The sequence below is a fragment of the Perissodus microlepis genome, chromosome 17 (genome assembly GCF_051167445.1).
Source record: "Perissodus microlepis isolate ML-2025 ecotype Zambia chromosome 17, ASM5116744v1, whole genome shotgun sequence".
NCBI lineage: Eukaryota > Metazoa > Chordata > Actinopteri > Cichliformes > Cichlidae > Perissodus > Perissodus microlepis.
In genome coordinates, this window is record NC_140477.1 from 8,132,475 (window position 1) to 8,160,370 (window position 27,896).

General features: G+C 39.4%; 1 protein-coding gene across 2 annotated transcripts; it reads right to left on the reverse strand.

Annotated features, from left to right (window-relative positions):
* Window positions 1–24: 24 nt before the first annotated feature.
* Window positions 25–27,896, reverse strand: lrrc17 (leucine rich repeat containing 17). 2 transcript variants are annotated; one of them, XM_084909129.1, is made up of 5 exons: window positions 27,465–27,896; window positions 17,826–18,175; window positions 16,388–16,874; window positions 7,329–7,484; window positions 25–2,186 (listed from the first exon to the last, which is right to left on the reverse strand). In XM_084909129.1, exons 2-5 carry the CDS (start codon window positions 18,096–18,098, stop codon window positions 1,744–1,746), a joined length of 1,359 nt encoding a protein of 452 aa, XP_084765255.1. In that variant the 5' UTR covers window positions 18,099–18,175; window positions 27,465–27,896; the 3' UTR covers window positions 25–1,743. The 2 variants fall into 2 exon arrangements, with proteins under 2 accessions (XP_084765255.1, XP_084765254.1); XM_084909128.1 differs by having other exon boundaries at window positions 17,826–18,178; window positions 27,465–27,895.

A 27,896-nucleotide genomic window follows, 5' to 3' on the forward strand; every position in this document is an offset into this window, starting at 1 on the left:
GCAACAGACAACTTAGCAAAGAACAACTTTTTAAATTATATATCTTTACTTCACTTTGTTACTAGCAGGCTTTATCACAAACACATTTGTTCCCATTTCTTTGGGTGAATCCAGGAAAAAAATCCAACAATAACACAGATCAACAGTCATAAAATTGTAATTTTGCAATAATAAGCCAAAAACCATGAAATTAGACAACTGGAGGAGAAAAGAAGTGGTAGGTGTATACAACTATCCACAGCAGATGAACAGTATATGACAGCCATGCCCTTAAGAAATAAAAAAAGAGTCCAGTAAAGACCTAACAAGGGACCTGAGAGATGGATCTGGACCTTCAGATGATCCATCTGCTTTTCACTGAAGCCACATTTGACATAGTCTAGGTGGAAGGATGGCTGTCAAGAATCCTTTCTTAGGAAAGGGAAACAGGAAGAAAAAGCTGAGGTATGCCAAATTACACAAGCACTTAACTGAAGATCACTGGAAACAGATCTTATGGAGGGATAAATCCAAATTTGAAATTTCTGCCTGAAATAATCACTATACACAGAGAAATTCAGGAAAGAGGTGTCTACAGCCATCTATAAAACACTCTGGAGGCTCTGTGATGGTTTGGGGCTGCATTTCAGTGGTATAGGAGATCTTGCCTAAATTGATGGAATTATGAGTTTAAGAATTTTTCCTATAAGAGTTCAGGGTGTGTTGAAGAATAACAGTGGTCACACCAAATACTGACTTTAAAGCTTGCTAGACGTCTGCAAACACACATTTCCCATTTTCCTGGACTTTTGCACAGCATTGTTTCCATGCTACCTGCTCCATTCTCTCAAGTTTTGACCCTATTTGTTATTTTATTTTTTTCCTTCCTCTATTTTCTAATGGCCTTTAATTGTGTTTTTTTATGTTTTACAGCCCTTTAATGGATAATTTAACATCTGGCCCAGGAACAGCAATTCAAAATGAGCCATTTGGCAAAAAATAGCACATTTATACTAATGGTGATTAATGTGCCTTGTCCTTGAAAAAAAAAACAAAACATTAAATTGTATTAGGTTCGTCTTGGGACTCATTATGTTATGTATTTAAGAAAAAAAAATACATTATAAATTTAAGCTTCTTGGGTACCTTTTAAATTGATCAGTATTACATTGTATGGATAACTTTTCATTGCTTGGGAGTCTCCGGTGATGATCAGTAAACAGCAAGAACCTTCTTATCGTGTTGGGAGTTTCTATGTGGTGTTTAGATACCCTCTCTGTGCCTGTGCCTGAAATGGGCTCCAGCGCCCCCCCCACCATAAGCAGCTAATGATATGGAATATGGAACACTTTAGCAATAATCATTTGTGATCCTTGACACATTACCTGCAATGTATCTGGAAATTTTCGATCACATAGTAAAACACATTTTCAGAAAAAAACAATACAAAAAACAACAAATTTTATTTCCTGAAAACAAGTAGACAAAAGCATACCTTAATACCAAAAGACCAAAAACTACTTTTTAGAAGAAAAAAAAAGTATATCCTGAAGTCAAAATTAAAATTACTGTAAGAGAGAAAAGTGATAGAGTTAGGTGTTTCTGCAACCCATACAGAACAGGGAAGCTTTATCCCTAAAAGCCTACGTAATGGATTTTACCACAAAACAGAGTTCCTCCTTTTATTAAGCCATCGTTCAGCTTGTTCTCAGACATCCATTTCAATCTTATACATTTCTACCAGTCCTCTGAGCCGTCTGCATTTTAGCTCAGCCTGATGATTTTAAATTTGTTTGGTGCCGCCTTTTTCAGGTGTTGTGGAAGATTTGCACCCTGTCCATCACTATTGTCCATCCCTGGCTTCTGTGCGTCATTTTCTGACTGTTCTTGTGCCCCCTGTCCTGTATCTGTCCCTTCTGTTTGTTTATCTACAGGACATTCCCCGTTGTAGGTCTTGACGTAATCCGCGACACGCCAGCCCTTGAACTCAGGCGGCCCTGAGCAGATCAAGCCAGTGTGATGGACGCCAGGATGGTGCTTGAGCCAGTAATTTAGGTAGTGGATGTTGTAGTCGCAGAACCACGGGTTGTTGTCCAGTGAGAGCTTCCGTAGGAAGTAGAGGTCCTCTAGTACACTGTACTGGAAGTATTGGAGACTGTTGTTGGAGAGGTCAAGCTCACGGAGGTACAGCAGGCCTGCAAATGCAGCTGGGAGCAGGGAAAGTGCAAACTAAATTAGTTAGCATTCTGTTGGCACTCATGAGGTTTAAAGAGCCATTTAAGACTCAACAGAGAATAAAATGACTAAAAAGGAACAAAAATACACACAAAGAAATTGCCACAGTTTAAACTCTACCACAGTTTCTCACAGTCTTTGACATATTTTTTGGCTTTTGGACCGTTTTAGTTCATTGTTGACTAATTGATTATCTTTAAGAATAATCAAGTAATCAAGTCTTTTTATAACCCAGTTCCACAAAAGTTGCAAAACAACGCAATGATTTGCTTTGCAAACCTAATAAACTAATTTTTTTCTAGCTTTTTTTCTAGCTTATCAACAAACCTGGGTCTTCTAGGTCACACTTTTGGTTTCATGCTGTGCCAAATTTTTTCAATTGGTGAAAGGCTGATTCCATTCATGACGTATGAAGTTTAGCCTTGTCTTACTTAAAATATGCAAGACCTGAAAAAGATGCCATCTGAATAGGAGCTTTCGTTGCTCTAAAACCTTTCAGTATTGACGGTGCTTTTCCAGATGTGCAAGCTGCCGAGGCCAGTTTCCCTGTATAGACACTGGGTTTCAGCTGGGCTTCATGACACGCAAAATCAAACATTTTGATTTAAAAGGTGACTGCTGATATTCTCAAATGTTTCCAGTCACTGTTAGCTCTCTGATTTTCTAATGTGTGCACGTGCATGCCCATGGATGCATTCTGAGTGGGAGTAATGGGACAGCAAAGACCATTTCACGCTCCCCAGCCTTTGGCCAGGCTTTGATCTTTACAGAGCGGAAAGGGGGGGGGGGGGGGGGGGGGGGGGGGCAGAGAAAACAGGAGGAGGAACGTATGGAGGTAGAGAACTAAGAAGGAGGGAATTGATGACATTGGGAACTTGAAAAGGAAGACTGAAAAAGGTTTTTTTTGGTTTGGTTGGGTGTTGAGATTCTTTTAGTGTCTATATTAGCTTTATGAACATTCATCTCCAAGAACAACACAGACAGAGGAAACTATAGCAGAGGAAGGAAGTGTAATAAAGGGGGCAGGGATGCTCGTTTCACCTCCTCCTCCCATGTCTTATCTCTGGACTCATGAGGCTTGAGGCTCTCCCAAATTGGATACTATTCATGTGCTTGTTGGAGCCACAATGACCACATTCATGCTTTCCCAGGAACTGAAATACATGAATCCTTTCATCCAACTTTGCCAGAAAGTCTGAAGCACATTTCCTAAAGGCTAAACTGTTTATTAGGGACACTTACCTTTTCTTCCATGCTCTTCAAGAGATCTTAATCTAAGCATCTAAACTTAGAGTCGCGATCCGGTCACTGAAACTTCACTTGCAATAACACAGAAATAATGCCAGCTGGATAAACTGACTTAGTTAAAGACTATTACGAACTTTTATTTATTTATTTATTTATTTATTTATTTTACCTTGGGTGGGACCCTTTCCTTTTACATTTTTCTAAGATATAAAGTTATTAGTCTGAGGAAAATTAGGAAAATTAGGCTTTAAGTACACTGCATTATCCTGTGACCATCAAATTACTGCTTTGTCTATTCTGGGGTTTTTTTTCCTGGCCTAGAAAACCAAAACAATCTGCCAAAGCCTTCCATGAAAAAAATAACACAAATAAGAGAACACTGATGCAATGTGCCAGATTTTTTTATGTTGCATTTTCATTCATGTTTCTTTTCTCTCTGGCCACCCTTCCCATGAAAAGCATAAATAAACAACATTTTCTTTTTAATATACTCTGAATGTGGACATGATTAAAAAGAGGGTTTGGGGATTTAAACCACATGCCACTGGCAATCACAAGCTCTCACAATTATACTGAATTTCTGTTTGAGTTTCCAGAGAATGTTAGACACAGTGGGGTGAGCTACAGTAGATTGTTTGCATGTGCTGTTGCAGGATAATGAAGCTTTTTGAATTTCCCTCTTGGCCAGGAAAGGGATGGACTCGCACATAATTAGCTCGGTGAGATTAATGAACTTGCACTTTTTAATGGTACTCCTCTATTTCTGAGGTCGAATTTGTATTCCGAATACCTTCTCATCTAGTCCATGTCCATGTCCAATGTTACATATTTCCATAAAAATTGCTTTTTTTCTCATGAACTATTGGGTAATTTTACATTACTTTGGGAACTGCTGAAATAAACAAGGAAAGAAGCACTTATATGCCTCTGAAGTAAGGAAAGGATTTGGGAACTTTCTAATAAATCAGTCATAATGCAGTTAAGTAAACTACATTGCAATTTTTTGCCTCTTGAGGCCAGTTGCGAGTAGTTGTAGTGGTTGGTTGCCCAACTATCAATGTATTGATAGCCATTATAGGTCAAGGTTGACAAGCAGCTATGTCATTTTGCAGTTAAATTGCTGTCCTGCAGCAACTATTATATGTAAATGGCAACTTGACTTAATTTAATCAGAAACTGACAGCAGACTTTTTCCGTCTTATTGCCATTTTATTGCTGCCTTGACTTGCTTCAGTTGCTTTGAAGATAACAGCTAACTGCGAGTGGTCACAGACCTGGTCCCTGTCTTCAAAACAGCCATTTCAAAGGTAATGAGATTGCAAGTTCATTGCATATTCAATCATTTTGCTTGCACTGCAGTTTCTAGCCACATTTTCCCCAGTGTGTAGCATGAACCTGTTCACAATTTTAAATATGTCACATCTTGATTGACTTGGATGTCCTCAAAATGAACCTCGAGCACAAGCCAGTGAGGCTTAGAGATGAGGTGATAAACAACATCTTTCTAATAAATCACAAATATCTGTTTTCCCTGTGAGTGGCACACGTGCTTCTTTCTCAGGTTCATCTCAATAAATTTTAAATTAAAAAAAAAAAATTGTGCAGTATTTCTTGAGGGAAAAAAAAGTGAAATATCACAATGTGTTCAAGGAGTTGAATCCTCTAGTGGGACATTATAAGACATTCCTGAATAGAGCACTGTGGGAGAATCTGTAGGCAAAGAGGAAGGTTGTCCTGCCCCTGCCCTCAAGGAGTAGCCAGAATTTCTGCTTGTTATCTTTACAAAAATGTAGTCAAGTATAATTATTGTTTTTCTTGGCTAATTGTAACTAAAACATGAAATGGCATGGTCTTAGTCATTAATGATGCATAGTAAATGCAAGTTAGAGGAAAAAGCTTTTTGAATCTTATTTTAGGAAAAGCCTACAAATATTGTTTGAGTTATTTAAAAAAATCTTTTGATGCAGGACTCAAAATATTGCTAAGAATGCTATCAAGTTATTGATAGTGAATGCAACCATTCCACAAGTACGTCTGTCTGGCAAATAGCAGAAGTAAAAGTTCAAACTTTTGATTTATAAAAACACTTTCTCAAGAGCTAGAAGCATCTATATGATATCATGGGTATGGTAAAATGTTTTTTAATCTAGGATTACCCTCTGTTTTGGTTAACTGTTTCACAATTATCCCCGTCTTTAACAACTTTCAGATCATCCGGTTCTCAATCGACTATGATTTCTAACAAATTGCGTCACAGGGTCTTACTCTTAGTCATTAGTACAGCAAAATGGGGATGTGTTGAAACGTCGATACATCCTGTTATCACTGTATCACTGGCAACTTTCTTGGTTACTTTTAAGATTAAGCTTAAAACTTTCATTCTTGATAAAGCATATACACTGTCTGGCCACCATAAAAAAGGTCACGCACTCATTGGACCGCCTTTAGCTTTGATTACGGCACGCATTCGCTGTGGCATTGTTTCGGTAAGCTTCTGCAATGTCACAAGATTTATTTCCATCCAGTGCATTAATTTTTCACCTAGAACTTGCACTGATGGTAGAGACTGACCGCTGCGCAAAGCCTTCTCCAGCACATCCCAAAGACTCTCAATGGGGTTAAGGTCTGGACTCTGTGGTGGCTAATCCATGTGTGAAAATGATGTCTCATGCTCCCAAAAACTCTCTTTCACAGTTTGAGCCTCATGAATCCTGGCATTGTCATCTTGGAACATGTCCATGCCATCAGGGAAGAAAAAACCCATTGATGGAATAACCTTGTCATTCACTATAGTCAGACCTCCTTCTTGGAGCACATACTGTTGCTGAACCTAGACCTGACCAACTGCAGCAACCCCAGATCATAGCACGTTCCCCACAGGCTTGTACAGTAGGCACTAGGCACGATGGGTACATCACTTCATCTGCCTCTCTTCTTATCCTGATGCGCCCATCACTCTGGAACAGGGTAAATCTAGACTCATCAGACCACATGACCTTCTTCCATTGCTCCAGAGTCCAATTGTTATGCTCCCAAGTAAATTGAAGACTTTTTTCCTGGTTTGCCAAACTGATTAGTGGTTTTCTTATGGCTACACAGCTGTTCAGTCCCAATCCCTTGAGTTCCCTTCGCTTTGTGCATGTTTACTATTAAACATAGCTCTGAGTTCTACTTTTTTTTTTTTTTCTGATGATGGGTCCCCTGTATCCTTCCACTTTTTAATAATGCACTAGACAGTTCTTAACCCAGTGTTAGTAGTTTCTGCAATCTCCTTAGATGTTTTCTCAGCTTGATGGGTGCCAATGATTTAACCCTTCTCAAACACACTAACATCTTTTCCACGATCATGAGATTATTTAACCACCAGTTGGGGTTAAATAAGTTGTTGCCAGCTGAAAGATAATCCCCCATGCAGTAATTGTCCAATAGGAGGCTTGTACCTATTTGCTTAGTTAAATCCAAGCTAGGTAGTGTAGTTAGGGCATCAGATGACCCCGAATCCTGCAAAATCTCCTGTGAAAAGCTGCAATAGCCTAAGCGGCTGAGGCTTCCCATGATGTACTGAGCATTTCTTCTTCACTCACCACTTTTCAATCTCTTTGTTTATACACCACTCTGTATTTAATTGTTTTTATTATTAATCCCTGGCATAAAACACCTTAAGGAGATTGTTGTGATTGGCTGCTATATAAATACAGTTGAATTGAACCACCCTTAAAAATGGAATTTATCTTATCTCTGAGTTGTGCAGTTGGGTCTGTTTTCTGTGCTGTGACAACACAAAATACTTGGATATCCAGATACGAATGCTCAGATTCACATGTGTGTGTGGGAGAGAGAGAATATGTGAGCGGTGCTTCTGTTACCTGTGTCTATATGGTGCAGGTTGTTACTGCTGAGGTTGAGAAGTTTGAGGTCTTTGGACAGCACAAAATGTTTTGGCTTGAGATGTTTTATTTTATTGTTGGACAGATCCATCCTCACTATGTCAGATGGCAGGTCAGGTGGGATGTTAATCAAATCTGCAGACAGAAAAAGTTCAGAAACATTAGGCCTTCAACTTTCATGATACCTGAAAGACAAAAGTTTTTACTATCATCAGTGCACACAAAAAAAGATATGTGAACAGAGGGTGTGAACATTTCTGGCTCTTCAACTCAGACAGAAATGTGTCTGCATCTTTATGGCTTCAAGATGGTTTGCAGGTTATGTGCAACTTTTTACATTTTCAAGATGGAGTCAAAGGGGACATCATGTATGACAACATTTCACTTATTTGCCAGAGGGATCTCTTTTCTGCTTACACTGGAAGCATCACTCACACACACTCATACTTGTCTTTGAAGTCAGTAATGCACTAAACAGTCAAAGCGTCCTACGTATCGCAATCTCTATAACAGAGCCTCTCTGGAGTTTTGAATTAAAGTCCCACACCGGAGGTAGATTTTATAAATGTTCCTCCTGCCGTGATGGGGGAGGTGAAACCTCAGGAACTGTACTAAACTGGTTCAAAACATACTTAGAAAACAGGAAATACTTTGTATCAATAGGTAACTTCACATCTGAGCAGACAAGTATCACATGTGGAGTTCCCCAAGGTTCCATCTTGGGACCCCCTCTGTTTAACATTTACATGCTCCCACTGGCACAGATTATAAAGAACAACAAAATAAACTATCATAGCTATGCAGATGACACACAAATATATATCACAATGTCACCAGGAGACCGAGGCCCTGTACAGGCTCTTGGTAAATGCATTGAGGAAATTAATGACTGGTTGTGCCACAATTTTCTCCAGCTAAACAAAAACAAAACTGAAGTAATAGTCTTTGGCGCCAAAGAAAAACGATTACAGGTCACCAGAGAACTTCAATCTATATATCTAAAAACCACAAACCAGGCGAGAAATTTGGGTGTAGTGATGGATGCAGACCTAAACTTAGAAAAACACATTAAGACAATAACAAAATCAGCTTACTATCACCTCAAGAATATATCAAGGATAAAAGATCTGATGTCTCAACAGGACCTGGAAAAACTAGTCCATGCATTTATCTTTAGCAGGCTTGATTACTGTAACAGCATCTTTACAGGTCTACCTAAAAAATCAGTCAGACAACTACAGCTCATTCAGAACTCTGCTGCTCGAGTCCTCACTAAGACCAAAAAAGTGGACCACATCAGTCCAGCTCTGAGGTCTTTACACTGGCTGCCTGTCCGTCAGAGGATAGACTTTAAAGTTCTGATGCTGGTCTATAAAGCTCTGAATGGTTTAGGACCAAAATACATCAGTGACCTCCTGACCCAGTATGAACCTTCCAGATCCCTCAGGTCATCTGGATCCGGTCTTTTATCAGTTCCCAGAGTCAGAACCAGACACGGAGAAGCTGCATTCAGCTTTTATGCTCCATATATCTGGAACAAACTCCCAGAAAGCCTCAGATCAGCTGAAACACTCAGTTTATTTAAATCCAGGTTGAAGACTCACCTGTTCTCAGCTGCATTTGAATAAAGCACCAAATCCACACTTAAGCTTAAATTTCAAAACTAACATTTTAACTACTGATTTTATCTATTGTTCTGATTTTATCTGTTTTGATTTTATATACTGTTTTGTTTGTTTGTTTGTTAATTAGTTAGTTTGTTTGTCTGCTTGTTTTAATCAATTTTAAATCGTGCTTTTTATTTGTTTTTGTTTCTAATGTCTCTGTAAAGCACTTTGAATCACCTTGTTGTTGAATTGTGCTATACAAATAAACTTGCCTTGCCTTGCCTTGAAATAAAGATTTGACGCTGTCACTACAAAACCACTGAAAATAAAAGGCTGAAACCTGTATGTTCGGCACTAACAATGAATAGATGCAGGTTTCTCTGATCACAGTTTACCTTTTGGAGGTTTTGGATCAAAGCCTTCACAGATTAGACTTTGTGGCTTTGTGGTTTCCTGAGTCATTAGATTTGTTGAACCTGTCATGGTGGGCAATATCATGAATATCTTTTAAATTGGAAGTCCCATCTGCCGTGCCAATCACATTGTAGCGCTGTTTAAAACAGACTAGGTGGCCCATGCAACCTGTATCATCAAAAGGATCATAGCTGATTGTTTCTGAAGCAAAATAGTTGCAGACTGGAGGAAACATAAGTGTGCATAGGCAGCAAGCGCGGCCTAAGACATAATTAAACAATGCTTTGTTTTGGTATTGAATGCTAACTTTTTGTAGATTTGTAAGTAAGATCATGAATGAAATGTGTGTGGCAAAGCATACAAAGATGTTTCCTGAATGTATTTATTTACACAGGCTGCATCAGAAGTATGCTTATGGACACATTTATAGCGCAGATGTTGTACTCTTTACTGCCACAGTTGTTATAGCTGGTTTTATTATGGAGGCATGGTGCCATTAATCATTACAGACTCCAAGAAAAGACACACACATGCAGCACACACACAGATGTAGCCAACAGACTCAGGAAGTGTAATGATTATTGTTTTGTGATGTGATGCAGGGAAGCAAAAATTGTCTTCAGAGAGCATTCCAGCACATGTTATCAGTCCAATGTGGCGAGAAATTTTCTTCTGGAAAACCTAAAGGGAATACCAACCTGCCAATAGGTATAAATGTGTCTGAAATGTTGTCAAAGCAGCTTTTTAGGAAAGTTGTTGTTGTTTCCCTCTGGGTAATAAAAGTTCAACAAAAAGCTGAGCTACGGTGTTGGGTGAGCAGAGACCGATTTGCTTGTTCTTCTTTTTTGGAGATAATTGTGTTTTCAGGAAGTTTCAGGAAGCTTTTATCAGGAGTCACTTTTTTCATGGCACAGATATGGCAGATAAAGTGTTAAGCACTTTCCTGCTTTAACATCTGTTAACATGTCTCTTCTGATGAGACAGATGAATGAAGGAAGATACTGAGGAAGGACCTGGGTCAGGAAGTGTGAAAATCATTTATCACTGCACTGGGCTCTCGCTGAATCTGCTGAAGTCATTAGTTCGGTGAACAGCTGTACCTCTTGGACTTTTCTTTTTTTAAAAAGGACTTCATGCTTTATAGCTGCATGAGAAAATGTTTCCTTTTTGGAAACCCAATCTATTTAAAAAATCCATTATAAATATATATATATTTTTAAATTCTCACAGATGTCATAATCTATTATTTGTAGTCAAAGTTGAACCACCTGGTTCACTTCAACAGGCCAACTTTAAATAACTTTTTAGCAGTAATATACGTGGCCACTCACCAATGCAGTGCATAGAGGTTCCTGTATTAGTACAACTAATAGTAGTTAAACACAGGAACACAGGGAGTAAATGCAGTATTTACACAGTCTCAATACAAAGAACGAAGCTATTTACATTATTTAGTAGGAGTGCAGAGCATCAATCTAGAAATTTATCTGTGTAGCCCACTCTACTATTTATGTGCTAGCACTAAGGATGATTTAAATAGATATGTGGAGTGAAGTACAGGACCGTAGCCAGAGTCTTTTTCTTTTCTTTCTTGGCTTCAGATTCCATAAAATATCATGAAGCGCTTCCACAGTCATTCCTGCAAAGCAAATATTCAATTTGTGCAAAAACACTGAACTCACTCAGAGCATGTGTTGCAAAACTTTTTTTTACTGTTTAGACAGCAGAAAGTGAAGCCATTAATTTTTTACAGTGCTGACGTGATTACAGGGGGTCCACTGTGCATAGTGAATAGTAAGCAGCCATTTTTGGCTTTTTTTGGAAGCACGCCCCACTTTTGACGGGGGAAAAGGTTACTTCACATGTTTACGTTAGGCAGTATTATGTGTTGCATAGTAGCACTAGGATGCAATAAAGTAGTTTATATATTAGGATGGGCCGTTCTCAGTTCCACATGTCATGTGAGATCAAATGCACCTTACTTGTTAAATTGTAAATGTAAATGCTTTCATGGCAGAGAAAGAAACACAGATATGCAGTGCAATGAATGTTAGTCTATTCAGAACCCTTAGCAACAGAGTTGAGATTATTATTAAGTGTAAAACCTATTAGTAACTCTGTTTACTTTATATTTATGACGGTGACCAAATCAGTGCTCCTCCCATGCTAAATTGATTGCTTCTGTGACCGTTTCACCCCAGTGTGAAAAAGTAAAAAAGTTTCCCAAAAGGTAAACTGTTAACATTGCAGTCAGGACCCTTGAAACCACAGCAACTTTTCCTCAACCTAAAATATGGTCTTTTTTTTTTTCTGCTAACGATCTGCCCGCTGTCTGTGATCCACGAGATCCATAGAGAGCTATAACAGTGCTATGAGTGTGGGTGTATGTGCAGCTGAGTCACCATATACAAATGACTCATTTTTGTGCTGCCTACTCAGATGTCAAATGTCCCAAGTTTTTACACAGCACTTGTTACCACTGAAATCTATGATTTACCGGCTGTAACAGCAGCTTTGAAAACAATGTCTAGGAACATAAAACTGGGTTTCTGAGCAGCATCATGAGATTTATAATGTTGGGCGGGTGGGGACTGTTAAAAGATGGAAGATTTTTGCTCTCATTTAACACGTCTGGCTTATGTATAACATCTTACAATATCAGAAGTGATGGGGCTTACTAGAATATTTTATATACTCTGGTGTAGTTAAGTTTTCCGTTATGCGTAGACACAACACTGGTTCATCCATCAAGTTGGGTGCTTTTTTTATGAGTTGAGTAGCCTGACAGACATTCTGAAAACGGTCACGTACCAAGACTGGACTAAAAATGAGCGAAAAAGCAGCCAATGTCCAAAGGAAAACCTTGAAAGCCCGTGAAAAACACAGAAGAGCTATTGCTCAAGAGCACTTTAACAACTAAAAGATAGTCTGGGTCCTTGGAAGCAAACTATAAAGAACTCAGACTGTTCTTATAACAGTGGCCAAGGACTTTACTAAGACACTGTAGATAAATGGGCATTAACGTCACACCACGGCCCTAAAACCAATATAATCACAGTGCTCTGTATAATCTGAGGGGGGGGGGGGGGGTCTACTTATCCCTCCTTCTCCTGCTGGGTGAAGATGTTTGGCCTTAGGTCTTCAGTACTCTTGGGGGCTGCGGGTGGCCCGGTTTTCCCCGATCCATCTCTGTCTGCTTCTGGCTCCCGGGCTTTGTTTTTGTGGCTTCTAACCATCATTTTCAAGTACATTTGTGACAAAGACACATACACACACACTCACACTCGACACTCTCTCTCTCTTTCTCTCTCTCTCACACTCACACACACACACACACACACACACACACACACACACACACACACACACACAGGTATATTGTTGATTTATGTACCTGTGCATTTTCAAAAGTTTGTGTTCCAGGTGTTGTATGTCTATTTTTCTTACAGATGTGGCAGTTGGAGATACATTGTGCTATTTGTACTCTATCCTTTTATTACAGTATGCCTTCCCCATCATCCTCACCTATAACATCTCAAAGTTTCTGTCTTCAATCCTCAACACGTTGGTAGGCAGCTCTAAACACCACATCCAGAAGACATTCGATTTTGCTGACAAAGGGATGTTATTACATCTTTCATTACTTGTGTTCCAGTCACTGAAGCAGTGGACGCAGCTCATAAGAAATTACAGAATGACCTCAACTTCAACAACAGGACCACTCTCAGCACTGACCAAGTGTGTTTGCTTTTGGAACTGTCTTCTTTCCACATTTTTTACAAAAACGGGTCAGTACAAAAAACAGAAAAAAACATGGGCAAAAAACATGGGTGCGCCATGGGTTCCCCAGTTTCACCCACTGTGGCCAACTTGTTCATGGAAGAAGTGGAAAAGAGGGCTCTGTTGTCTTACCCTGGAACACCACCAAGTCATTGGTTCAGGTATGTGGATGACACCTGGGTGAAAATCAAATCTGACGATATACCACGGTTCACTGGTCACATTAACTCAGTGGACCAACACATCAAGTTAACCGAAATGTCAAGTTAGCCTTCTTAGACTGTGAGATTCAAAAGTTGATGTGTAACATAAACCAACGCATACAGATCAGTATTTAAGATTTGTTAGTTTTTAAACCACAGAGACACTGTGTCTCTGTGGCTTTCAACAGTAGTTCATTTGGGCTGAATTACAGCAAAGAAAACTCTAAGCACTTAGATTGTCAAATAGACAAAAGATTAGGGGGAAATCATGTAAGTGTAATGCTCAGATTAGATTTCACACAGCAACTATTAAATGAAAACACAAGTGCTGGAAAAGAACAAAATGAGAAGTAAATATGCAGCATGGGCATCCTTTCAAATCAAAAGCACAAAACCATGAATTAACTGTCATGCACAACAGCTGCACTATATTAAGCAATATTCACACAACACATACAGCTTTTATGCTGCGGTGTGGTTTAGAAAAAGGCAGGATGGGGAGAATCATTGCTGGGCATAAAAAAGGAAAGTTGTGGAGAGATGGATGGGATGTTCACCCTGTGAGTGAAACAGAGAAACCTTATGATGCTTCAGATAAAGAACATATTCAAATGTCTTACTGTAGAAAAAAAATAATTAGGAAAATATGCAAAAGCTTCTTCAGGCCCTTACGACACAGAAGCTGCATTGTGTGGTTTTGGCTTGTCGATTCTCTATGAAAGACTGCTTTCTCAGGAGGATACAAGCTTGCCATTGATAGATGTATTCAAATCCTCATGTGGGACTTGGTCAGAATAATGGACCCAGAAAGTGTCAGAGTTTCAGTGTGTGTTAAACAGTGTGTTAAATTAAATGGATGGTGAGAGGACAACAAAAAGAAGATAGAAGAGGAACTGGAGAGGCCACATGAAAGTAACCACGAGGGATCTGCACAAATTCAGAAATTGCCATCTCTGTCTTTTTGAAGACAACATTGGGGTCACTATGACAACAGTCTCATAGTGACAGCTTAATGCAAAGATAGAACCAGATGTGAAAACCTGGGTGAGAACTTGGACTATATTTGCAAAGTTTAGAGCGCATGTGTAGTGCTGTGATAAAGTAATTGCCCCTAAACCTAAAAACTGGTTGCGCAACAGCATCTCAAATGCATTTAAGTTTGCACTTTGACTCAGCCAATCCAAAATGTTCATTTTGTTTTGGGGTCAGAAAAGGTGGCTCAGAAAAACAAAGAAAGCCTTTAACATGAGCCACATGTTAAACGCTGCAAAGCCTCAAAAACCCTCCAATGTGGCTGAATTAAAACAATTCTGCAAAAACGAGTGGGCCAAAATTCCTCTACAGCGATGTCAAAGACTCAGTGGCTTCATTGCAATTTTTTTTCTTTTATTCAGGTGGTCTGTCTAATATTAATATTTATTTGATGATGTGAAAAATCCTACAAAATTCACAGAAAAAGAAAAAAGAAAAGAAACGAAGAAGAAGTCAGGAAGGGGCAAATACTTTTTCATAGTACTGCAAAAGTTTAACTCATCAAATGTCACATTACATGATGGGTAATAACAAGAACAAGCCTAAAATACTGGCTGATCAGATAAAGAAATCTGCCTTCACACAAAAACCTATGATATATATGAAACCTTACTTTTTAATCCTAACTTTTCCACTACTGAGCAAGAGTTTGTACGCCTTTCCACCCAGCGAGGCTCAGACAGCCAGTGTAGAAATTGCTAATAAAACAAACACATCTCTGCTTGCTGCCTGCTTATAATCCAAAAATAATTCAACAAAAAAACTCTTGCGCCTAATTTCAATGAACAAATAAGCATGACTGTGTCCCGAAGAGCACTGAGCAAAGCTAATAAATGTGCCTTTTCATATGAAGTACTCCTCTCACAGCAGTTTATCTGTTTGCAACAAAGAAGCGGCCAAGTTTAGCAAAGCACCTGAAATTGGTTGGATTCAGACAAATACTGTCTGATTCAGAAACAATGAAATTGTTCTTTTATTTAGTTTATTAGTTTATATAAATAGTTTTATATTTATTTCGTTTATTTCATTCCTACATTTAGTTTGATTAAAGCTGATCATTTTTCTGCTATTGCACTAATAATAAACATCTCAGTGTTTTTCTATAATGTCTTTTTAACTTTGACTAAAAGTTATATCAATATACTAAAGCTAGAATGATATACGGGGTCAAAGTCACATTCCAGAACAACATTCCTTCAATTAGAGAAAATTAATTAAATCGGATTGACAGGTTAGTGAAAACAATTGTTAAATGCCATAATTTTCTATGTACTGCACCCTGGCTTTTCTTTCAGTGATGTCCTCGAGATACTTTGTCAGTGATAAGAAAATAATCACATCCTACTCCCCACATGGCTTCTTCTTTGTGTTGTGTTTATGGCGTAAATGCAAAGTTGGGCTACTCAGCATCTAGTTAGTGTTATAAAAGAGGAGTGAATGTGAACGGAGTACTTTGTAGTTAATTTGAAATGCAACTTTTCTAACAGGCAAACAAACATGTAGTATAAAGATTACTATGTTTCACCAGCTCAGTTTAGTACATGGTAATATTTTCTTATTTTCACCACATTTCCAAGAATAAAGTTTGGATATAAGATGATTTTTGTGTGGTTTTACTAACCACAACTTCCGCATCCAGTACATAATGCTCACCGTCCAAAAAAGTATTTTCCCCCATTTCACAGTTAATAAAAAACCATTTGAACATAACAAACTCTGTAAATGAGTTTTTTAATAAGGTTCTTTTAGTCCAAGTTTTTCTGCACAAACCTTCACACCAGTCCTTCTAAAACATCTGGACAAACCAGCATCCTCATAGCAATGCTGCTAATAGGTAACCTCTGCTGCCCCAACCAAGACCTACATACGTCAACTTACATTATAGTGGCATCCAAGTTGTGTCTTCTTGCCTCAGATTTCAAGGCAAGAAGACACAGATTTAAAGAATAGGTCACAATGTATAGATAAAGATATAGAGATACAGAACTTGACAATCTCTCACCTTTGTTGCTGCAGTCCAGCAGCGGTTTGGGAAACATGTACGTGCGGCACATGGAGGTGGCATCTGGCTTCCTTATTTTTGGCGGAGGCTTTGGCCGTTCTACAACTCCAGGTTCTGGCCTCTTGTCTTCCTCACACAGCAGGTCTACAGTCAACTTTTTTAGTTTCTGACCCTTCAGTGAAAGAGGCTCTGCACATATGGCGTAATTGCCCAGGTTGCGGTTGCCTGGCAGCTGCAGTTTTCTGATCAAGCTTTCCAAGGGACACAGGCAGCTCCACGGGTTGTCATAGAGACGGAGATAAGTAAGGCGGGGTAGGGGGAGCAGGACCTCCTCGGAGGCTGTTGTCATTTGGTTGTGCTGGAGGAGCAGGGTTTTGAGCTGGGAGAGGCCACTGAACGCATCATCCTCCACCCTGGAAATGCGGTTCTGCTGGAGATCCAAGCTCTTCAGCTGGGTGAACTGAGCAAACATGTTGTCCCTCAAAACCTGAAAGGAGAGATGTACTCAAGTTGTTTTATTTGCATTTCTGGACAATATGGTAGCATTTACCATCAGCTTACTTGTGCATTATTCTTATCTTTACTGTACTAAAAAACTTCAATTGTCTGCAGTTTGCAGCTTGTAGGAATTTAGCCTCCTACAGCCATTTGACCCCATGTTATACCACAGATTCTATATAAAAAAAATGGCCATAACTACTGTGGCATTACCCACTGGTGTATAGGCAACTGTTTCAGAGCCTGAAGTTTAAAATTCCCATATTGCTGGAGCCAGATGTCAGACATTTGGAAAATACAGTGGTGCACTATGTTAAGATTACCATTTCTGAACAGCAACAGTAAACCCAAAGTGCTGCAAGTGGTGAAAGACACAGCATGGGTCAGTTTTCTCTATCTGTAATTCCAAGTATCTAACTTTTCAAATTACGTATTTTTAGTGTAAAAAATACATGTTAAAGATGTTTTAAATGATAAAATATATCCTGTTTAAATCCAAAACAAAGTGCCGAAGACACAAATAAAAATAAAACAAGATCCGGTTTCCTTCCCGCATAAGTTATACCTGTTTTCATTGCTTTCATCAGTGTCTATTGCTCAGTCATTTCCACTTATTAACCTGCAGGCTAACATTTTGTTTCAGTTCTCTCAGCACCTGCGACATAAACATCCTGTACTTGCTCAGACATGCAAAAAACTGCACACATAAGGAAGAAAAGTCTGTCTTTGATCTTGCTCCCAAATAACTGGTGCACAGATGCTCATGGCATCAACAAGCCATCTGAAGCATAGAGAGTAAGAGATTATGGATACTTAACTCAGGCTTAATTGCTGCAAAGAACCCAATTTCTTGCAAAAAAAAAAAAAGATCTGCAGTCCGCTGTAATTAACATCAGTTGTTATTTTTGCACCAGGTGAACAGAAATCTGCCTGTAAATACCTGAATCCTATTTCTCGCCAGCAGTAGGTGGTGGATATCTTTGGGCCAGTCCTGCATCACAGTGGTCAGCTGCCTATCCTGGCAGTCAAGGTATTTTTCTCCTGACTCCATGTATTCCAAGCACACCTCAGCTTGACGCCTCATGACGCCGGGCCTGCCTCTACCCCGTACATGGCCCCTTGCGCCCCTCTCCACAGCCTTTGACCGAGGGCCTCTCCGGGGTTCCGCTGATCCAAGGAGTAGCAAGAGCAGGAGGGAAACAAGGAGACGCATGACAGGAGAGGAGAGGATGGAGCCTGGCAATCAGGTCAGTTTCGGAAGTTGGATGAGGAAGGGATACAGGTCAGTCACTGCTGGTGGCACAAACAGAGGAAGAGAGGGAGAGAAGAAAATGAATTTTCAAAGGTCTTCAGTGGAAACTTCTCACAAAATCCTAAAAGATTTGCAAGAGAGTCCTTAATAAGACCCTGCATCTTGGGCCTTACTGTGTAGAGTTTGGATGTTCTCCTGGTCCATGTGCAGGTTTTCCTCAGTACTCTTTATACCAGGGATTTGAGGATTACCTGAACCCATTTGCTGAGTATCACACTTATTTTTTTTTTTTTTAAATCTTCATGAGCACTTTGCATTGAATGCTTTTATAGAATAGAAAACATGAAAATGTCAGTGTTTGACATCACATTACTGTGTGCATTTATGTGCAACATAAAGGAGAAGTTGACACAGATAAAGAGTATCTGCTTTATTACAGCATATCTGTCAACATCTGGCAATCTGTCAATATCTGGCAACAACTAAAGCAGTAATGCTGAACATGTTGAAAGAATTAGTGGGAAAGCTGAGTGATTGTGGAGTGGGCAGAAATGGGGTGTGGGGGTGGAAAAGGGGTTTTGAGAAAAAACGAAAAGACATTTCTCGAGGTTGATGTGTGTTCATAACAGTTTTCTTTTCTTTTTTCTTTCAGTTTTCTTTGTTTTCTGCCTCCAGCCAAACAAAGCTGTATGTTCAAGATCTTCTAAACATAGTTTTTCTCCTTATAATATAGGAATTGTTTGTGTTGTAAAGTAGAGGGTGATGGGGTGTGTGTATTGCATTTGAAATCATGTAGTTTCATGTGTTTAGAGCCATTTTCCTTTATCTAAAACACCAAGAGTGCTCGATACAGTAACAAGTGTGTTATGTGTATAAATATCTGCCACATGTACGTGTTAGTTGGACAGTTTGACAATGCAATATATGTTTCATTATCTGTCAGGTTCCCAGACAATCAGTGAAGATCATTCAGAACCACAGAAACCTGGCCTGGATGTAGTACTGCACATAAAAAGCCATGTAAAGCCACAAGTTTGTGGTTTGTTTACACACCATTTACTATATAGGTCAAACCACCAAAATGTGGCGTGTTAATTAGTGAACTTAAAAGGTAATGTAAGCAGTTTTGTTTTTTTAAATATCAGGGCAAATGCAGGCAAGCTGTTTCTACTGGTTTCCAGTCATTTTGCTAAGCAAACAAGGCTGATTGTAGTTTCATATTTACAGCAGCCTACCAAATTTCCCAAATAAACCATTTCTTTTAAAACCACATAGAGCCTGTATGTCTGTTTCTTGGTCTGCTGTTCTTGCCATTTGCACTGTCAAACTCCAACATTGTCATCAGGTGCAAATATGAATATGTCAAGACTGTAAATATTATTATTTATTGCCTAATAATGATGGTAATTGTCTTTTTTTTACTCTACAGTCGGTTGTTCTCACAGCCTGCTGGCTATGTTAATATGCGCATGTGTATGGGTGTGCACATTTCATGCCAAAATATATGAGTCATGAATCCCTTGTGTTATCAGAGCCAAAAAGAAAAAAAGAGGGGGAGGCCGACAGGTCTGCCAACGTGCACCCCGCGCACACATACAGACACACGTGTGTGCTGACTAAGGCCAACTGTACCAAACCGCAGCTCTCTTACCGTCTTTCAGACTCATACAGTGGAACAAGCCTGTCAATGCAGATGGTGTCGTTCCATTGTGAAGAACAGACAGGGCATGTAGCTAGCTACAAGCAAAAACAGCTGAGAATGTATCTGGGGAAATACTTTGCACTTCACTGAGAACTCTTCTGTCCATCTACAAATGATCTCTAATCAAATGAGTATGTTTTTTTTGAAAGAAGGAAGTTATAATTTAAGGGGTTTTTGTAACTTCAAAACAATGAAGGTACGTACTACAAGAAAAGGCTTTTGTGTTTCTGTTCATGGAGTGAAACTATGGAACAGTCTGAATATGGAATTAAAGCAATGTCCAAACATAAAACTGTTCAAAAAGAGTTATAAAAATATGATCTTCTCGAACTATAAAGAAAAGGAAAATATTTAAATTAAGTGAATGTCTCTATTTAAAAACAAACAAACAAACAAAAAACTCATGATGTGATATTATAGTATATAGTATATCAGAAATCTGTTCACTATTTTATTACAAATTATATCAGTAAGGAAGCTGACTAAATATTAACTGATAATTTATGGCAAAGGGGTGGGATTAAATAAGTGTATACTTCTTCCCACTCCCTTTCAACATGTAAATTAATCAGAATGTTTTTTTGTATGTAATTTGTATAGTATTTTTTTTCTCTCTTATTTTCTTTTTTAAATGTACTTGTATATTGTTCACATGTTGAAATAAATTACCAATCAATCAATCAATCAATGAAGCAAACATAAACCTTCAGTTTCTTTCACTGAAGCCATTATATGCAGCAATTCCCTTCCAGCGAGCTGTCTCTCCAAACCCAAGAAGAACTTAATGAATTGGTCTTCTAAGTCACTACCTATCATTATCTGCCTAACTGTGCCTGTCTTTCTTCTTTCTCTGTATTTATGTGCCGGTGTGCAAGCAAGAGAACATGTTATAGATCCTGTGTTAAATGTTTATGAAGCTGATGAGTGGCATGTTTTAACACAATGAGAGACTTGTGCCACGTATAAAGTCCAGACTAGACTAGACTCAGGTTGAAAGCACAGAGAGACTTGTTGAGGAGATCCAGACACATCCCCTGTGTATCACTATTTAAGTATTTGCCAATGTAAGTGCTTTCAGTTTAAGCCATTTAAACTGGCATAATAATAATAATTATATTATATTATATAAATGACCTCCTCTTACAACCAAGCTATGCAGAAGAGCATCACTGAAACTAGAAGCAAACATGCTACAGCAGCAGAAGATCACACTGGGTGCCGTTCATGTCCACTAAGAACAGAAAACTGAGGCTACAGTTCCTACTGACTCGCTCAAAATTAGACAACAGATAATTGGAAAAATGTTGGCTTGTCTCATGAGTATCAATTTCTGCTGTGACATTGTTGGCTGAGTTAAAATTTGGCATAAAAAACATGAAAGCATGGATCCACCCTGCCTTGAATCAATAGTTCAGGCTGCTGGTGGGGTAATGGTGTGGAAGATATTTTCTTGGTGAAAATATTTGAGCCCCATAAAATACTGAGAATGATTCAAATGATTCAAACACCACAGCCTGAGTATTTTTGCTGACCATGACCCTTTATGTCCACAGTGTACTGATCTTGTGATGGATACTTTGACCAGGATAACAAGCCATGTCACAATAGAGCACCTTTGGGCTGTGGTGGAATGGAAGATTTGCATAACAGATGTGAAGTTGACAAATCTGCAGGAACTGCAGATGCTATCATGTCAATATGGACCAAAATCTATAAAGAGTATTTCCAGAAGCTTTTGAATCTATGCCATGAAGAAAAGGGGGTCAAACCCACTAGTGATGTATACCTACCCATTTATATATGTAACTGTGGTGCTGGTCTATCTCTCTTTTTATCTAGCTAGCTAGCTAGCTAGGTGGTTATCAAGCTTCTAGACAACTATTGGCATAGTCACTCTACATTATCCAGCACACATTCCAGCTGTGACCATAATAAACCCACTCAGGCTAAACACGTCCCTTTGGTTAGCCCCATGGCCACAGCAGACTAGTTTAGTCCTTCCACTCTGGTATTATTTCCTACTCCAGCTACCACTGGTCAGTGTATGCCAACCCAAAGTGGTCAAAGAAAAAGAAAAAAAAAACTATCTCCCTCCATCTTAGAACATCTACAGAAGGCCCATTTATCCTCAGGGGCGTCTCTAAATACCACACAGACTGTTTTCCTGCCACTATAACATCTGTCCTGAACAAGAATAGAGTTTGGTCTAGACGTAAAATGTGGTAGCAACATGTCCCTGCGTTTTGACTACGTGAAAATAAACCTCTGCAAAGAATTCGAGTCCTTTCTTTTGCCTCAGAGACCTTAATCATAGTTCATTTTTTTGTTCATAATTTTTGTGTGGATAGTGTCATGTCTGTGCCCAGTCTGGAACACAGTTTATCCACAAGTTCAGCAAAAGTCCTGCCTGCTAGCAAGAGTGACATTTAATTGTCTCCGGGTTACTTTACAACGATAAAGATACAGCATGTTCTTTGAGGGTTTTTTTCTTCTTGTTGCTAATTACTTTTTTGCATTTCTGGCTCAGTTGTTAGGAATTTATTTTTCAAAGAAACCAATAACTTTTTAACAAGACAATTGATGCATGCAGTCTTTAGATGAGCAAAAGAGCTTGAAGTTGTCGACACAAATGAAAACAAACCGCTGAATAAATACCCAAGTCTGAGGAATTTGTTTTGGGGACAGTTTGCAGGGAGTGTTGATCTAACTGAATATATTGTCTCCCTGCTGAACCAGCTTTAATGTGCCTTATCCAAAGTGCTATTATTTTTTACCTTATGTCATCTTATGAGCAGCGCTCGGTGTAACACATAAAAAAATTAACAGATTATAACATTCATATTACATTCATACATCTGTAATGCTGTGAACGCACAACCATTCCTACCTTCAGTATTGGAATTAGAGTTACTAATCAAACAGTGAGATTACTTTTGTTGTAGTCTTAGTTTTTAAGCATTCTCTGATTATATACAAAAAGCATATGATCAAAATCAAATTGGATTTTAATTTGCATTGCAACAATTGCCCAATTTTAGTTCACGCATGAGATAGGATGTTGTTAGAGGGTGTGGAGATTTGCACATATGAATCATAAAATATTTCACATAACAACAACAAAGTGACAGTGAAGCGCAAACTGGACCCTGCCCAGAGACACCTCTGCTCTGTTGAGAACACAACATCAAATGCCTTCAAGCACCTACCAAAGTAACGTGTTATAATAAAGCAATAAGTGAAAGATCTCCAGACCCAAGCTGAGTGTATACTGACCCCAACTAAGCACCAATTAAAAGTAGCTTGATTTTTTAGACAGGGATTAAGGCAGAAAAAGTCATCCATTTCTACAGTAATCTCTCTTGCTGGCCTGCCGACATTCAAACCAAGGATGAGAATGGGGGGAAAAAAGGAGATTTAAGTGGCTTTGAACGTGGCATGCTTGTTAGCGCCAGACAGGCTGGTCTGAGCATGTCAGAAACTGCTGATTTGTGGATATTCCCACACAATCTTCTCTAGAGTTTACAGAAAATGGCCTGAAAAACAGGGAAAGTATGCAATAAGTGGCAGAAAAAGTGCCTTGTTGATTTCAGAGAACTATCACTCTTATAGGAAGTTAACAGTAACTCAAAAAATGTACTATGTGTACATTTAATCTCAAACTGGTTTGTTGACCATGACATTGGGTTCACTGTACTCAGATGGTCTGACACAGTTATAAGGTCTCAATCCAATAGAGTACCATTGGGATGCGCCGGAAGATTTGAATAACAGGTGTGCAGCTGACAAATCTGCAAAAACTATGTGATACTAACATGTCAACATGGACCAAAATCTCTGCAGAATGTTTTCAGCACCTTGTTGAATTAATGCCATGAAGAGTTGAAGTGCGTCCAATGACTAAAGGATACTAGCAAATTGAGTGTCTTGTGAGTATATCTTTAAATGCAACATCTTCTGTATCCAGACAAAATAAGGTATTAGGGATTTGTGTTCATATGCGAGTATTTGTATGATTACTCTCAAGGAATCTCTAGTAGTGTAATAGTAACGTAATAAAAGTTTACTACATTGCAATAAAAATGGATATTGTGCAAAAACGAAAAGATACAAGTGATTCACTGACTATATGTACAGTAGTACCCATACTGCACAAAATATACACGTAATTTAGGGCTGTCAGTACTGGATAATAAAGCAGATAGCAAAGTATGCATACAACAGGCACCCGCAGACATATGCCTGAGCATGCTCTGTCTTTGAGTGTCTGTGTATGTTTCCTGAATTGTCTGTGTGGGCTCAAATGGGCCATTTGGGCTCAGTAGACCAGAGCAGACAGGTTGGCCTCTAACACCATCGCATACCACCTACATCAGGAAGAAGCACTGACTGCAGTTTGGACAAATACAGATGGTGGCTGCTCGTTTATTCGAAAACCAGATGCAAAAGATGTTTCAGACTAAATAGAAACCGCAGGAAGAAAGTACAAGTCCCAAAGGCAAAATTTAAGTTACCAAAAAAACTGACATCAGCTAAAGGGAAATTCCTGCTGGCAAAGAGGAGATATTTTTTGTTTGGTTTTAAGTGTCACTGTTTTTGTTAAGCCAAGAACAAAGAAGAAAGCCTTTTGGTTAAACCCTGGCCAGCTGGGGGAAAACTGCAACAGCAAAAGGTGCCCGTGTAATAGATCTAGTCAGATTATATCTGTGGGTCAAAGTACAGACCACCGGTGACCTCTCGATGACTGCAGGGATGTTACATAATCAGGATAGAGCACTGTTGCTGGTTTACAAATGACGAAAAGACAAGTCAAAACCACGGCAATGACTTCCAGACTGATGATGAAGCAGGGCGTACCTAAAAAGCTAAAAAAAAAAAAAAACCCTGAAAATTGTAGTGATTAGTGTAACAGTATATCGCCAGCAAAGCCTTGAGACTGCACAGTGGCTACCTGCACTGGTCGACCACAGAGGATCTTGGTGCTCCAGTAACAGTGGACAGGCCACTTGGTATGGAAAGAGTTCAGACTGCCAGGGGAAACAGTTCAGAAACACAAGGGCCACTGTGTTAGAGAGAGAAGTGAGAACAAGAAGGGGAGGCTGTAAAAACAAGAATGAGGTTTTCCTGCTTAGCTACTAATACGAAATGTAAAAATTCCATCCAAGTCGCATGCACACGGAAGCCATCAATTGGTAAGTCAGGCAGTTAATAAGAGAAGAAAAAAAGACAGAAAATTGGAGAGCATGGACAAGGAGTGAGCTTATATGTGATAGGTGACTTTTCTTCTTTAATACACTGGAAAGCCTCCCTTGCTTTGACCTTGCTTTGTTTCCTTTGGGTTAACTCTCCTGCATGTGTGACCAAGTGCAACTGTTTAACAGACCTACCGACAAGCTACTCCAAACAGAGAGAGATGAAGACAGGGAAAGAATAAAAGTGCAGACAGTGGGAATGTATAGAAAACAGAAGTGGGAGGGAAGTCTAATAATAAACCCATAATGCTAAAGGAGAGGATGAGACAGTAACAGAGACAGACATGCTGCGCATGTAGAAAGCATTCAAGAGAGAACCCTCACACGTCCCTGAGAGCCTAATTGAAACCATACAAGTTCATTTCTGCAGTGGAGGAAAACTGAGAGTGCTGTGAAAGAAATGTTTGGAGACAGAAAGTGAACGCTTGAGTGTTTCGGAGAGGGTCAGAGGTGCCCCCACTCACAAAAGCAAACAGCAGAAGGAGGACTTTTCTGACAGAAACGAGCTATTTTGCCTGTCTTTGTGTCTTCCCCCTGCAAGACCCACGAGGAACAGCTTTCTAGAACACTTTGAAATCCAAACACGTGCAAAAGCATGTCCAAAATCAGCAGTTGGTCCCCTTTGAGAGTGGCCAGCGTCCAGCTGCATCTGTGCAACTCCTGTACGGGAAAAATGGCCAGCTTTAAGTAAAGATTATGGAGTCATTACCCTACCACCACCACCCATCCTAAAAAACAAAGAGCAGGGGAGGTGCTTTATCTTATTATTATGCAATATTTTGCGGTGTTTGGTAACATAGTATGTCCTCAAACTTCAGTGTCTACTTTTTTTAAAAGGGAGTTCAAAAGCTGACACAAGATGTTTAACAGAGTTCAAATGCTGCATGCACAATGCCTTCCCCCACCACCCAGCTTTGGTTTGGTGCCAGACACATCTGAGCGGTAAAGACAAACATAGTTCTCCCACTCGTGTTCTTACCCCAGCGTGCTCTATTTAAATGTAACTGCAACAAGACTGAGGAGAAGGAAGTTTTACTAAAAGGCACTGATGCACTTTGTAATCAGAGTAAACCTGCAACTTTACCAAGTTTCTCTTCTCTCCTTTTCTCCCTGAAGAATTTCAGGGTGAAACCACACGCTGCTCCCACCTCCCAAGCGTACGTTTGGAATTTCAGTTGAAAGAGGGCACGTAAATCTGTGTGTGCATATTGCTGCAAGGACATGCGCAAATATAATCAAATATAAGCAACCTGCGAGAAAACAGCACAATCTGTGCAGCAGTGTGTGGATCCTTTAGAATATTCTAACATCAAGCTTTTTGAAAATGTGAATGTTTTTTGCCATTTCCTTGAACTCTCTTGCAGTCCTTCTTCATTTTCAACGAGATAGAGAACCGGCTGCATTCAATGAACATGAAGTAGCACACAACAGGAGGGTTCTAAGGGCGTGGCTTCTATAATTTCTTCCTTACAGTGCAAAGAGGATCCAAGAAAAGAAATTCACCTCTCTCCCTGGCAGAAGTGGTGCTCGGCTCAATCTGTCGCAGCAGTGTGAGCGGGACCACCAGCCAGTTACATAACATAAGAAGGAAGCATCTGAAACAAGAACTTGGATGTTTCATTCCTGGTTTTTTTTTTTCTCTTTTGCTGAGATTTCAAAATTAATCTCTGGCGACAATGATCCCCATCCGCCCACACGCACATTTTAAAATAAACTTGGCACCTCTTCAGCACTTCCAGCTAAAAATTTCATAGTGGAAAGAATGCTTACTTCAGCAATTCAACAAATCAACGAATGCAGAGCAAGAAACGAGAGAGCTTTGCTGAAATTATTTTTTAAAAGATTTTCTAATCTCCTCCCTGTTTATGAGTTTTAATTGCATTTTGCATGTTCTACACACTTGTGTGTTGCTCATTTCTCCCCTTTCAAAGCTTCACATTTGTGATGAGTTGTTATTGAGTTAGTGTCTGACACTCAATCCAGAATTTCAATTTTGCTTCTGCATTTGCCAAAACTTGTCTTTGACTCTCTTACTATCAATCCTTTAGTAAGTAATGAAAACTGACAGAGTTTTTTCATTCATTGTTAGTGCACGCCTCTAAACTCCCTGTAATTTCTAAAGAACAAAGGGGTTAAAACAAAGGGGAAGTAATATATGTCTGTTAAAATTAAAAGTCAACACTTTGGTACATTTTATTGCTACATACTCTGCAACTTTGCACCCTTTACTTTATGATTTAACTGGTTCACTGTGGCCTTTTGTTAACACTTGGAGAATCAGATTTTGTTAAAGAAATATACTTTGAACAATCCCAAGGTTGCAAATTTTTATATATGCAGGCAGAAAGGTCTGATGCACTGGGTTTTTTTTCCTACCTGTGCAGGGTGAAAATCTGACCTGGGCTCATCCACTAGGACCTGCAGATCTCCGGTTGATCCTGTATCCCAGGCTCCTAATCCTGTCATGTGCGCTGCATCCAAGCCAAGAAAATCTGCCTGGCTGCCTGTAAACTTAGAGCCTGGAGTGAGGGACGAATGAGTGGCTGCGCTTGCTCTCTCTCTCTCTCTCTCTCTCTCTCTCTCACCTTCCCTCTATCTCTCTCTCCTTCTCTCTCTCATGAACTCCTTGCTTTTCACCCACTCAGCTAGACTGTACTGAAAGTGTGAAGAGAGAGACAGAGAGAGACTGCAAGCAATGTAAAACTGATTCTCGAAGGAGCTACAAGGCTTTGTCTGGTTTAGCAGTATGCACACACACACAGACATGTGTGGGAGGGCTCCAACCCTGCACTGATTCCGTCTTGAAGC